Source organism: Nesoenas mayeri (genome assembly GCF_963082525.1).
Source record: "Nesoenas mayeri genome assembly, chromosome: 15".
NCBI classification, from domain to species: domain Eukaryota; kingdom Metazoa; phylum Chordata; class Aves; order Columbiformes; family Columbidae; genus Nesoenas; species Nesoenas mayeri.
In genome coordinates, this window is record NC_137559.1 from 1,324,605 (window position 1) to 1,337,748 (window position 13,144).

Here is a 13,144-nt window from a genome sequence, read left to right on the forward strand (position 1 = left end):
CATCCCACCCGGCCGGAGAACCAGAGCCCATCGCTTCCCACGGAAAGGTGGGTCTGTTGGCTCTTGGCTCTGCTAAGCCAGGGCAGCGGTACAGAATTCAACATGAAGACAAGTGCCAAAGCAAAACTGAAGTGGAAAGAATTAATGAAATGTCCTATTATCATTTTTTGTATAGTGACAGTATCTAGAACTTCCACTTAATGCAGAACTTCACTGTCTTAACCATCCCATGTCTCAGAACGATACCACAAAGGTGAGGGAGAACACACACTAGTGGCTGAGGCTTAAGAGTCCCATTGCCCGTGCACCGAAACCCAGCGTGGCCCAGCGGATGGCTCACAACTGGACCTGCGGGATGGCTCCATCCAACCTTCTGTCTCTCCAGCACGAGCCAGCCCAGCAGAGCTGCACCAACGCCGTCTCTGCGTTTTCAGAGCGCACGACGCTGGGTCCCAACCAGCACGACGAGACCCCAGTGTCTCCTCCGGGAAGGAGCAGCTTGGCTCGTCGCACGTTGTTTTCAGCTGAGCGTTCTCCTGCGCAAGCTTTCCCGAGCAGAGCGCGGGGAAGAGATTCTGAGAGAACGCTAATATCAGCCAAAAAGAATGCAGCAGCAGCAGTGTTACAACCAAGCAAAGCATTTACTTATTTCCATTGGTATTTATCATTTTCCTCCCCATGAAACAGAGAGAGAACACGTCTACTTCCCACCGTCCTTGATCAGCCTAATATTCCCCTGGCACACGCCACCTCTGACACCTGATGTCCTTTCTATACTTGTTTTATTTGATCGAGTCGCTTTACCCAAATGGTTGAGGTATGAACACCATCGTAACCTCTCCAAGCCACCTCTGCAGTATGAAGCAGCACATTCCCTGGGACACCTGCTACGTCTGCTCTTATGCAACGTTTTCCCAGATCTCCTAGAAGCAGCAACAAATCAAACAGTAATGATATCTGCAGACTAGGAGATACTATGAAAGCTTGCCAGGTCATGGAAATAAAAAGAAAGGACCTAGAGACATTATAAATGGGAGTAGAACATAATAGAACGAGCTTCTGTTTGGAAAATGTAGCTAAGAAATGCAAGGGAAAAAAGAATCCGAAGCACAGATGTTTGACAAATGGAAGAAGCTGGAAAGCTGAGCGGGATTTACAGACAGTAGGTGAGACCTGGTTTGCAACATCAGCCTGTACAGGTCACTTCAATGCTGGATCACGGTGTATCAGTGCAAGGGTGACAGCGATAATCACCTACAGATCTATGCCACAAAGAGAAGGCAATTTAGTACAGCATAACTTGACATAACTCAAAGTAACAGGAGAAAATGAAGAAAATCTAATTTAGGATGAGTATCAAAAAAAGTTTTCCCAACTTAGGAATTATTCTCTTGCTGGAACGTTTCCCAAGGGAAGCAGGAGAAATCTCACTGCTTGAGCCAGATAAAAACAATAGTAAATGTACATGAATAATTCTGCGCTGGCAGGGTTCTGGATGACATGTTTTAAAAAGTCTTTATTAATTCTGCTTTTTCTAACCTATTAATATCTTATTTCAATAGTCGCTGCTTCTCCCTCTCCTTCCTTTCCTTTGTTCACTTTCTCCCCCATTCTGAGCTGTCATGCACAAGCTCATCTTCTTCAAGACAGTGGTTCTCTCTAATTACGAAGACTCGTTAACATTCTGCAGCGCTCCTCCCTGAAAGGGTTCCACGGAGCAACAACATCGCTTGCACTTGCCAAACCCACCCAGGAAAGAGCTCAAAGCCAGTTGTAGGAGCACTTAAAAATGCAGCAAACCCTAGGCTTAGCTTAAGCAATACCCAGGCTTAGCAAAGTGAATGCCCCAGAGATTAGAACAGGTCTTGTTGAACAGGACTGTTATCTCTTTTCCAACTGCCCCTCCGCTTTCCCTGCTTCCTTCCATCTTCTCCTCCCTCTCCCTCAGCCCGGTCCCTCTCTTGCTCTCTGTTTGCCGCTCCGCTTTGTCCCTCGGGCGCTCTTCACGTCCTCTTTCTTGCCACATGTCTTGGGCTGTGCTGCCGTCGATCAGCTCCTTCCCAGAAATCCCCACCTTCACCTTCGGGAAGGAGCCAAACAAACGGGGACCAAAGGGCAAAGCCCGGCTCAAGTTTCAAATCAAAGAGTTGTGCTGGCAGGAGGTGCGGAACGGCCTTCTGGATTGCTCCAGCCCCGCTTAATCCCCGTGTAAACCTGATATTGAGTGATGCTTTGGCTGTTCATTCTTACAGAGCATGAAAGAGTCACCGTGCACACCAGCCATGAGAACAAACCAGCCCGCCAGATGCCGGTGCCACCTCGCACGGACGTCAGACGGATCGCAGGCTGGATTCGCTTTATGTTTTGGCCACCACGCGACTTCAGTTTTACAGAAACACAAAGTCCAGCTGGTTTATTTTGTCTATTTTGGAAAAAGGCACTTGTTAGAGAACTAGGGTTTAGGTTTAAAGCTGTGAAAGATGGTAAAACAAAGCCAAAATAGCATCAGTAAAATGAGGCGTAACATCAGGAACTGAGTAACTTTGACTTGTCATGACTCACATCCCAATATTACAACTCACTTTCTCCAAGCAAAGTCGCCAGATAGGCAAGAAGTAGCCAGGTACCTCGGGCCATGGGAACCAGAGGGTACTTCAATGATCCTCAATCGAGCCTTCTTAAAAAAAACTCCAAGAAATTAATACTTCAAATTTCCTCAGTCTGGGAACTGAATTGTCTGGGGGATCAATCTGATGTTGGGATACAGACATTTGCTTCTCTGGTATTTGTGGTATTTGCTATATTTAGAATACAAACACTGTACTACCCTGGGATGTTCCCCATTCCGTGATGCTCTTGAATCCCAATTGCAAAGAAGAAAATAGCAATATTTCAGTAACTAAATTACATGGGAATCCTATAGCAAAAAATTCCTTTGCATCTCCCCCAGAAGTATGTGAAGTGTTAAGTAAATGTTAAGAATGTTCAGTAAATAAATACAGCATATAGACACAAATGTGTGTGTGTGCTTGTGTGCGCACACAGAGAACATATACATTAAAAACTGCAATGGAGTGAGAAGTATGCAACTCAGCACACATAATTTTATGAAATAAATGGAACACACAAATGGGCAGATAATTTGTGAGTGTACTGAGGTGGGAATATGTTGAAGTGTTCTCTTGTAATCCATTTAGCACAATGAATCTCATGGCATAATGTTTTGTAGAGGGCTGCAGCGAGAGCCAACCAACTTCACCGCACATCCCCACACAAAGAACGAACTCAACGTGGACAATTTGCAAATAAACAGTTACAACTTGAATAAAATTTCAACACCAGGCAGAGAAAATGTGGGGCTGGTCATGGCTGGGAAGGAATGGAGACGGAAGGAGAAACCATCTCGGGTGATGGAGGAGAAAACCCACATCTGCGGGAGGAAAAGGCCCTTGACCCCTTGGACGAAAGTATTTACAAAGAGAAAATAAATAAGGTGGGTTTAAAACCACCTTAAATTATATTTTTCAAAAGATATTCTAAGCACTACTACCTCTTATTTAAAGGTAGAATCATTCCTACATCCAAAATATCCAGCAGCTTTCTAGAAACATGAAGTTAGAGGCTGAAAGGCAGGAAACCACATTTCTGGGACTCAAAAGGCAGCTGCTGCTACATCTTGAAGCTGAGCCCAGCAAAACCAGCCCGGAATGGTGGGGTTGGCTTTGGGTATGAAACACAGCCACCAAAACGTGATGGAATTAATTCTTAGGCTTGAGGAAACGAGCAGGGAGACACCACAACCTGCCTTCACACGAGCGCACCGAGACAGGCGTCTCATTGCACCTACAGCAATGGAACGATCCACGCTGCTCTTAGGAATAAACGAAAAGATGACAGTAGTCTGGGTGGGTAAATGGCATTCACCGTGGGCAGCGCTCAACATGGGACGTCTTCTAGACCTGCAGCAATTCATTCACATGCTACCTGAAACACCTCCTATCTAAGAATACGTGTATAGAAGAATAGAAGCGCTGGTACTACACGAGAAAGTAGATGTATCGACTCCACAAACGAGCCCTTCTCCATGAACTTACCATTAAAATGCGCCTGTAGCTGTCTCTGTCGATGCCCCAGAGCTTGAGGTCTGTCTTGGCCTTGACGGTGGCGGCCCGGGGTGTTCCATAGATCAACGCCAGCTCCCCAAAGCTGCCTCCTTCTCCGATGCTGGTGACCCACTCCCCATTGACATAAACCTACCACAGCACGAGACAAAACGAGAAGCAAAACTAGTTTGGGGACTTAGTGGCAGTTTTCTTCCTATTGACAGTTACCTACCAAGCTATTAGTAATTTCCTTTCTAATCGCCAGTGCTGGGGACACAGAAAGAAAACAAAAGCGTAACAATTTCCGCAGTCGGTCCCCAAAGAGGGCAACGACCCGCTCTGTGTACAGAATTTCAAGTCGTCTTGCTTCAGCACAATGGCTGTATTTACTCGAGGCGCGCTCGGCTCCCGCGGATAACTGGCATCGTGTTTTCCCTCTTGTGTTCAAGGCTCAGACAGTCAACAAGCAGAACTGTCACAACTTTGGCTTTTTATTAACACTGTCAAACTTGACGGGAAGGAGATTTGTGGATACGTGCAAATGAGGTTTGCTGAAAGGCACCGTGGCCATGAAATGAAAACCAGGCAAAACAGGGAAACATCTTTTGAAAAGGAACATTTTTTCCTTCCCTAAGCCTAGTGCCTCCAACGAGCATTTATATTGAACTAGCGAGACATCTTTCTCCATTAGCGAAGACTACTAAGTGCTTGGGACTTGAGAAGCTCTATGCAGAATTATCGGTGCTGTTTAACAGATAAGCTCTACAGAACTTAGGAAGCAGCGTTTGACCCGCAGGCTATTTAGACAAGATGTCCTCTGACACACAGTATGGACTGATACCGCTACCACAGTATTTTTCCTGGATGACACCTAATTTGAGAAGAATTCCTACACTGGAGCGCTATATAAAGCCTCCGCTGGTTCAGGAGCTGCTGCGGGTGCTCTCTGCGGGGCCACGTTCCCCTCGCTGCCCAACGCGGCTCCTGGGACACGACCCACGGTGGATTGTGGATTGTGGGCTTGCTGCTCTAAACCTGCACAATAAACCCTCTTCACCCTGTTAATGCGTCTGTGAGCACAGAGGGAGGAAAGACCGTGTGCGTTTACCCACTGCAGAGCAGATTCTGATCTCTTACAGAGCGGTAACGCCAGAAAAGAACGTGAATTCATTTCATTTCCTTGGAACCTCTGTGAAGAACAATATGAAGAAAATATGCATATATTCTCCCCTTGAGCAGTTGGTAAAGGACAAGACCATAACCTGTGGCCAATTACTGAGAGACCAGCAGTTTTTAAAAAATATATGGATTAGAGCTGTGTTCGAGTTGGGCACAAGAAAAGATACTGACCAAAATAAATGAACTGGGGTCAAAATTCAACCAACTGTCAGTATTAATTTCACTTCTGTCTTCATCTCATGATGAAAAGGTGTATTATGAACTACAGCTGGAACCAATCCCAATTCATCTTCCCGATATTCAATTAAGACGTGATCCAGCTCCCACTGGGGTCAGTGAAACGGGGGTTCAAGAGGAGATGGATGAGGCCGCGGAGCGGCTGGGCTGGAAGCGGCACCGCTCGGGTACCGGCCGGGGGGAGCGGGACGAGCAGCGCCGCTCAGCCCCAGCAGCGCCGGCTCTCCGTGCTCCCAGGGCCTGAAATAAAGGGTAAAGATCATCCCAAACAGGTAGGTGGGAGCAAAACGCCAAGAAAGATGTCGAGCCACAAAAGCTGCAGCTTCATGCGTCTGCCGCAGCAGAATGGATTTCACACAGGGGAGCAACACAGAAGGAACGACAGCGCTGCCTCCCCGACTCGCGCAGAAAGCAAATCTCACCCAACGCCGGATCCACCTTCGATTGTCCTCAGGGGGAAAAGAATGAGAGCACAAAAACGATGCCAGTGCTTTATTTGTAGTGTGAATGTGCTTTTATCCAACATAAAGATAAGAACCTGGAGACTGCCTTGAGAGCCCTTAAAAATTCAAGCTGAAAAAGTCCGAACTTTAAAACGCTCTGTTTCAAATTTCAAAAAGCGTCCTTCTGAAATTAGAAGGAACGTTCGTGAAGAATTCAAATAAAAAGCAACCTATGGAATCTAACAGTAAAATATAACTAGTTTTAAAATCCAATAGTATTCTCACATAAACCACCATGTAATTTTTTTTTGTATATACAAATGAGGTAATTCGTATATACAAATACGGACATCAAGGAGATTTGACCTACAATCAAAAATAATCGTATCTATTGACTATAATATTAATTTATAGCTCCAAATATAACTTTATATAGTAAATATGGATGGTATATAAGAAAAAATCCTGAAGAGTTCTCATTTTGATTTCCACCATACTATAGTCTGGCTGCTGTTGTTTGACAAGAAGAAAACCTGAGAACGCCTGTAGAAGAAGTTGCTGTGACATTAAATAGAATTGGAAGTTACCGAGTCTAAAAAAAATAGATCTGTTTTAAAAGAGCAGTTGCCGGTGCTTTTTAAAGTAAAAAATGTGAGGTTCCGAGATTAAAATAATCAACAGGAAGTAATTTTATATTTAGAAATGCGGATTAGAGATTTTTGCAAGGCGCATACTTTAGCAGGTACTTCCAACATCTTTACTGGAAACTATAATTTAAGTCCTGCCAGCTGCTTTTTGGCACCCGTGGTCTGAGCAGAAACGCTTCCACACACAACGGCCTCCAGGACGTGGAGCTTCGTGCCACCACCTGCCTGGTATAAACTGCACCCACCTGCAGAGCCATGAATCAACAGTGCTCCCCAACCCGGAGCAGCCAAGGGGAGGCTGATAAAGCCCATCCTGCTTTGGTTGAATTATCCCCAGACTGGAGAATATATGGTATTAGAGGAAAATAAATGGCTCTCCCAGACCTACCTCTTCCTGATTTCTGAACATTGGTATTTTAGGTATGACAATCCGTGCCCCTTGGCCCGCGGTCCACGAGCAGGGCGATTGCCAGGGTGCTGCCTCTGCTTTGGCTGCCCACAGTCACACCAGGCAAGAAATGTACGGATACTTTATTCTATGGATGGGGCTTGTTTATACCCTCAGGAAGTATAACAGTACAGGATACAGTGCTATTGTATTTTAAAATGTTTTATTGTGCTTCTAATTTCACTCACATTATTTCTAATGGAAAATATTAGAATGCTCTTCCTTACTGTCTGGGGTGCCTATGCCAAATAACAGTAAATTACCATTAAATGTTGGGGTTCTTTAGGCTCAAAACACCACACTCTGCTTTTGTTGGTGGTTTCTGTTTGGTTTCCGTTGTTTGGTTGAGAGATTCTTTTTTCTTAGCTTTGCCATGACTTTCTTCCAGAGGATGAGGATTTGACGGTGGCAACTGCAGCCTTCTTTCCATGTGCATGGAAAACCCAGGTGCTCATCAGCCACAATGTTCTTAGAGCCAATTGCTCCTTGAACCCGCCAGTCCTGGTGCACCTGCTGCTTCTCCCAGCTTGGGGACACGATGGAAGCAGCTTGGGGACATGATGGAAGCAGCCTGGGGACACGATGGAGGCAGCTTGGGGACACAATGGAAGCAGCTTGGGGACACAATGGAAGCAGCTCGGGGACACGATGGAAGCAGCTTGGGGACATGATGGAAGCTGCTTGGGAACACGAGAGCAGTTTGGGGACACAACGACAGCAGCTCGCCGGGCCAGGGCTTCAAAGCCTCGGTGCATACGCCAACACCACTGAACTAGGCAGAAAATGGCTCGAGGCTTTAAGTCTCGGGGTCAATTGCCTACTCTCCAAGTCGCTTTTTTTCTTGGAGAAAGGTGGAAGCGTGCCAAAAAACTCTCTGGCAAGGCTTAAATGAGCTGCGGCTCGCTCACTAGCGGCCTGGGTTTCCTTCGGGCAAGAAGGATTTAAGCACTGCTGCTGGGAAAGCGCAGAACTCTTTTTGGGCAGCACTCAATACGGGTGACGGTGAACACCCAGCGGGTCTGGGAGCTGCTGCCTCAGCCAGGAGCAGGTTACTCCACACCGACTGCCCTGGTACCAACTTTATCCCGTGGGGGGAAATTGGGGTCCCCTCCCTGCAGCTCCCAGCAGCGGCGGTAACTTCTGTAGCTGCCAGGCTGGGGTAGCAACTTGCTCCTGGATGAGCGAATGATTCTTGTGCTTTGCACAGTCCCTTGCAAAGGAATTCAGCCTGTGTTTAGGCTGAAGATAAAGCAAAGGCTTAGGAAGGAGACAGCACCCGGCTCAGAGACGGGGAGCGTGTGGTGGGGTGCAGGATGAGGGAAGGGGATGTGGAAGGCAGAGCTGCTCACAGAAGAGGCTTCCAAAGCTTCCACAGGTCATGAGCTTGGGCTGCCCCTGGAATAAGCTCAGCCCAAACGACATCTCTTAAGACCTGTTAGGATGCATTTGTGCCACAGCTCATGTCAGAAAACTGTCCATACTTGTGTGTGAGAAGCGTCAGGATGATGTTACTGTGGATCTGCCCTAGCAGATACAAGCTGATTTTGGCAATGGAGAATGCTCATGAATTCGAAGCTGCAATCTACTCAAAGAAACCCAGTTATTTCACTCATTCCTCAGAAAATCTGCTGTTGCAGGTTTCAAAGACAAGGCAGGAAAAAGGTATATCCTATATCATACCTAAATGACTGGAGGACTGCAAACTACTCGGAACACAAAGAAAACCTCTGCCTTCAACTCTAACAGCATCAAAAGCCGTGCGCTGTGCTTTGCCTTTAGCAAAGCAGTGGCTTCCACTGAAGTCAACTGAACTGCTCTAATGCTCCAAGGCCCACAGGTGCTTACGCAGCGTGACAAATCAGGGATTTGGGATAAAATGTTCAAAACCACTTATACAGCTTAGGAGCCTGTGTGTAACTGCACTGCAGTGACACCGAGGGCATTTACTCACTGTGGCGGTTTTTCAGAATCTACCCCATATCCTATCTCAGAAACCTCAAAGGCCCTTGAAACCTTCTGGGAAAGATAAGATTACTCTGCATAAGACTTTAATGAACCCAAGAAACCATCAATGTAAAGTGATCTGGACACTTGTCTCTTCTTGGGCTACTTGTGGGCAAGATGAAAGAATTTCAGCTTCCCATAAAAACACAAGGAGAACCTCTGATATACAGTAACGCAATGAGTAAATGAGATGTTCTTACCCAACAGAGAACACAGCAACGGGTGCCTAAGCAAGTCCTCCTCGACGCCTGCAGAGCCACGGCCACTTTGGCCATTAGTGGTGACCAACGCTTATAAAAAATACACAAACTGCCTATTTATTTTCTTAGCACTGCCTTGTAAGAGCAATAAGTGCATATGGAAGATGATAATTTCTGTCATTAATTGCAAAGGGTCTCGCAGAGTGTTTCCTAACGTCATTTGGTCCCCCGCCATCCCTGAGCCAAAGGCTGGAGAAGCTTTCCTGAAGGTTCTCAGCGAGGACAAATTATTTTTAAAGGGTATTAATCTATAACTTCAATGTGCACATTTGCGGGTCTGAGTCAAAGCCAGTGGACTCATTAAGCTCGGTATCAAGCCCTAAGCAGTTCTTTTAAAACGGAATTGTAGCACTGTTCTATAAATACAGCTCTTTTCTGCCCCGGCCCCGTGGATGTGGCGACGTTTGCCCCGAGAGCCTGGCCTGATAGGAACCGTGAGTCAGACGGATTTCCTGAGGAGCAGCTTCCAGAGGCAGCGGCACCATGTGAGGTTTCGGTTCCCAACAATACCAATTAGATGGTCTCCCCGCACAAACAGGCTGCTAAAAAAGCCAACTTTCACTAAAATAACTGTGTGCCCAGCTTTAAAATAAATCACTTTCTTCTTTAAATACACCAAACAAAACTCATCTGGGCATGTGGAGAGCAATGCTGCTGATGATCAGGCTTCTGTGTGACAGCTGTGGATGTGTAAGGGCCGTGCGGAAAATTCAGTCAAACGAGGAACTTGCAGCAAAACTGCAAAAGGGTGAGTTTCATTTGGGACAAGAAGATAAGAGGTGAACACATTGCGACTTGGAAAGCAGGTTCAGGAAGAAGCTTCTCTTCAAAGCTTTGCTGATGCAAGTACCGCATACTCCCGTAAACATTTTGTGGTCTAACAGATCGCTTTCCACTTACAATAATCCTTGCTTTATTAATACGCAGCATTGTTCATCTACTTGATCCTAATTTTAAAAGCAAATTAAGGTTTCTAAGATTAAACTCACTGCCTCGGGCTGTATCTGGATTTGGAAAAACAAAACAAACAAAGCAAACCGGACCCAAAGCAGCAGACGCACTGAGCTGAGTGGAGCTGGCGCGGGCGCGCTGCGGCGCAGTGGCCGGCTCTGCAAGCACTGCACACCCCAGCGCGTCGGGGCTCTGAACACAATGTCATCTGCAGGAGTTGGAGACCATATTTTCCTGCTTGGGACGGACAAATGAGCGGGGATGTAAAACACGCCAATTACAAAATAACGCGCAAACAACTTAACACAACAAAGGCACAGTAATGAGAGCAATCCTGCGCAGTCTGTTTGAAGAAGGAAGGGGGCAGAACACAGCACAGCGCTGGATTGAGCCACGTGCCAGAGCACACGGCTTCACAGGGGAGCTTCAAACTTAATATTATGCCACAGGAGTGTACTTACATCCACCTCGCCTTGGTCAATCACATAGAAGTTGTCTCCTTCGTCACCTGGAAGTAAAATACAAAAGGTGATTGTTTCCTGAAGATTCAATAACTTCCTGGCCCCATATTCGCATGGGTTTGTACTCCAGCTTACCTACACAGAGACTCATTTTCTCAAATAGCCTTGCCTATTGGCCTTCACAAATCAAAATATCACTATGGTTTCTTCCTATTAATATCTTTCAATCGCATTCATTTATCTCTTTCGATTGATTCAACGCTGCATTCAGTGTAAACACGCGAGAGGCTTTAATGCAGCCTGGGGGTGCTGGAGCTCTCCACAACACAGGGAGGCAGCAGGTGAGCTGCCAAGAGCGGTAACTGCGATACAGCGCAACGCAGCCTGCAGTATTCCCAACAGCTATAGAAACACTTCCCATCTCTAACTGCTCTGAGCTGGTCTGTGCCGCCTCCTGCATTCGGAGCTGCGCTTTACTTCCTGACTGTCTTCAGGTAAGGAATGAATATTTTAATCCAAAATGCTATTTATCTACATCTAACCGTAGCACCTTGAAACCCCGGAGATGTACCGCTGTGCTTTTGTGGATCTCTGCACATGTCGCACAAGATCCGCATCTATGGGCGTGTAATAGATCTGCAAACTTAGAAGCTTCTGGAATATGGTTATTCTTCTTGCTAAGCAAAGAGGGTAAAACCTCAGACAGAGAGATGTGAACTGTACAATTTTAGCAAACACAGAAGAGCAAAAACGAGGGGAAGAATTACCCTGTTGTATGACTGTTTCTCCTGCGATGTGTGTGACGGGGAACATGGCATCAAATATGTCACTGGAAAAGAAAAGAAACATGGTTGGTGAATCAGATCTATTTCTACCCAGCCAGCAGACCGACCTTCATTGTTTCACTCGGCCTTCATTAACAGATTTCTGCAGAAAAAGCCAAGGCAATGTTAGGTGTAACGTTAGGTGTAATGTTAGGTGTAATGTTAGGTGTAATGTTAGGTGTAATGTTAGGTGTGACCGGCCAGTGAGACTCTGCTGGGCCAGAAATCAAAACAACTAGTTTGGCACAAGCTGTGGTTTAAACTGAGACCGTGATTCAGTGCATGCTATTTTGAAAGAACTCCCGAATTATACGCATATGGGCCACTTCTTATATATAGTGCATATAGATCGCTTCTTATAGCACGGCACAAACTAGCCAGCTCGGGTATTTCATTGTCTGAGCAGACAGATTGGAGGGTTCCAGCTGTGAGCCGTGTGTGCCACAGCAGTAACTGCGAGATGCCTGAACAGGAGCTTGCTCTGCTCTCTGCACATCTGGCCTCGCATTCACAAGCTAAACCTGTTCCGCAATACAGAGCACGTTTGGGAAGGTAGACGGCTCTACAATAACGCAGTGTAAGAGCTGGCAAGGGATCACACTCGCGGAACAGGCCGGAGGCTGCAAATCTTCGCGAGTTACTCGTGAGAAGGGAATCTGACCGATGCTACAGAAACACCGAAGCTGCGGAAGAGCTTTGCGCTCATTAATCACCGCTGAATTACACACCTTACCGTGGTCTCCGGCATACTGTCACATAGCCTTAAAAGGCCAGGCAGAGCGGCGCGGCCGGGAACGCACCCTGCACCAACACTTTGGGCAACGTGCCCAAATGCAGTCCTTTGTTTATTGAGGGAGACAGCAGGCTCCCTGGAGCCAGGGCTTCCTTTCCCCACATCGCGTTTTGGGGAGCTTATTTTCAGAAGCGCGAACGGCAGCGAGACGGGCGCTGCCCACCTCTCTTCCCCTTCCCATGCATCAGCCTCAAGGGCTAAAGGAAACAGCTCCCCGACACAAACAAAAGGCAGCAGGGGGGGACTGTTAACGAGCCTGTTCCGCGGTCGGGTCCAGGAACGGTCCATGCAGGGACCACTGACGACAGCAGCGACATGAAATACTCCAGCCTAGAACGCAGCGAAGTCCTCACTATCGTAACCCAGTGCAGGCAGAGAAGAAATCTAAAATTTACAGCAAAATAGCCAGAGAATCAGCAAACCAACCCATGCTACATTTCAATGCCTTATATGGGAAATGCATATTGTAAAATCCCATTATTAGCTTATTTCCTGTTCAGCTGTTCCAGAATTTATTCAGGCTTAGTTGTAGGAAATGTTTCACTCCTAAGTTCGAATTGCTCATGTCTTTCCTCTCCAGCAGCCAGAACGGTTCTGCTCGGTGTCGCGGGTCTGCGTCAGCACCGCTTGTAGGAGAACGGGGTGATTTCAAACCCCTATCTCAAGGTGTTCTGCAGTACCTGCGAGGGATGCTCAGACCGCCACCTGCCATAAAATCCTACATTCTACCCCTGCTGTGCCATCCGGCCCACCTGTGCCGTTCCTGCTCACACTCAGAAAATACCCACCCCTGC

General features: G+C 46.8%; 1 protein-coding gene across 1 annotated transcript in view; it reads right to left on the reverse strand.

Moving 5' to 3' along the window:
* PRKAR1B (protein kinase cAMP-dependent type I regulatory subunit beta) overlaps positions 1-13,144 on the reverse strand; it is a gene marked incomplete at its 3' end in the record, with an annotated part of 83,448 nt that overhangs the window by 22,974 nt on the left and 47,330 nt on the right. Inside the window, exons 5-7 of the mRNA XM_080354153.1 lie at positions 11,501-11,562; positions 10,734-10,780; positions 4,095-4,253 (exon numbers count right to left, since the gene is read on the reverse strand). Of these exons, the coding sequence (XP_080210279.1) occupies positions 4,095-4,253; positions 10,734-10,780; positions 11,501-11,562 (268 nt within the window). The remainder of the gene's footprint in view (positions 1-4,094; positions 4,254-10,733; positions 10,781-11,500; positions 11,563-13,144) is intronic.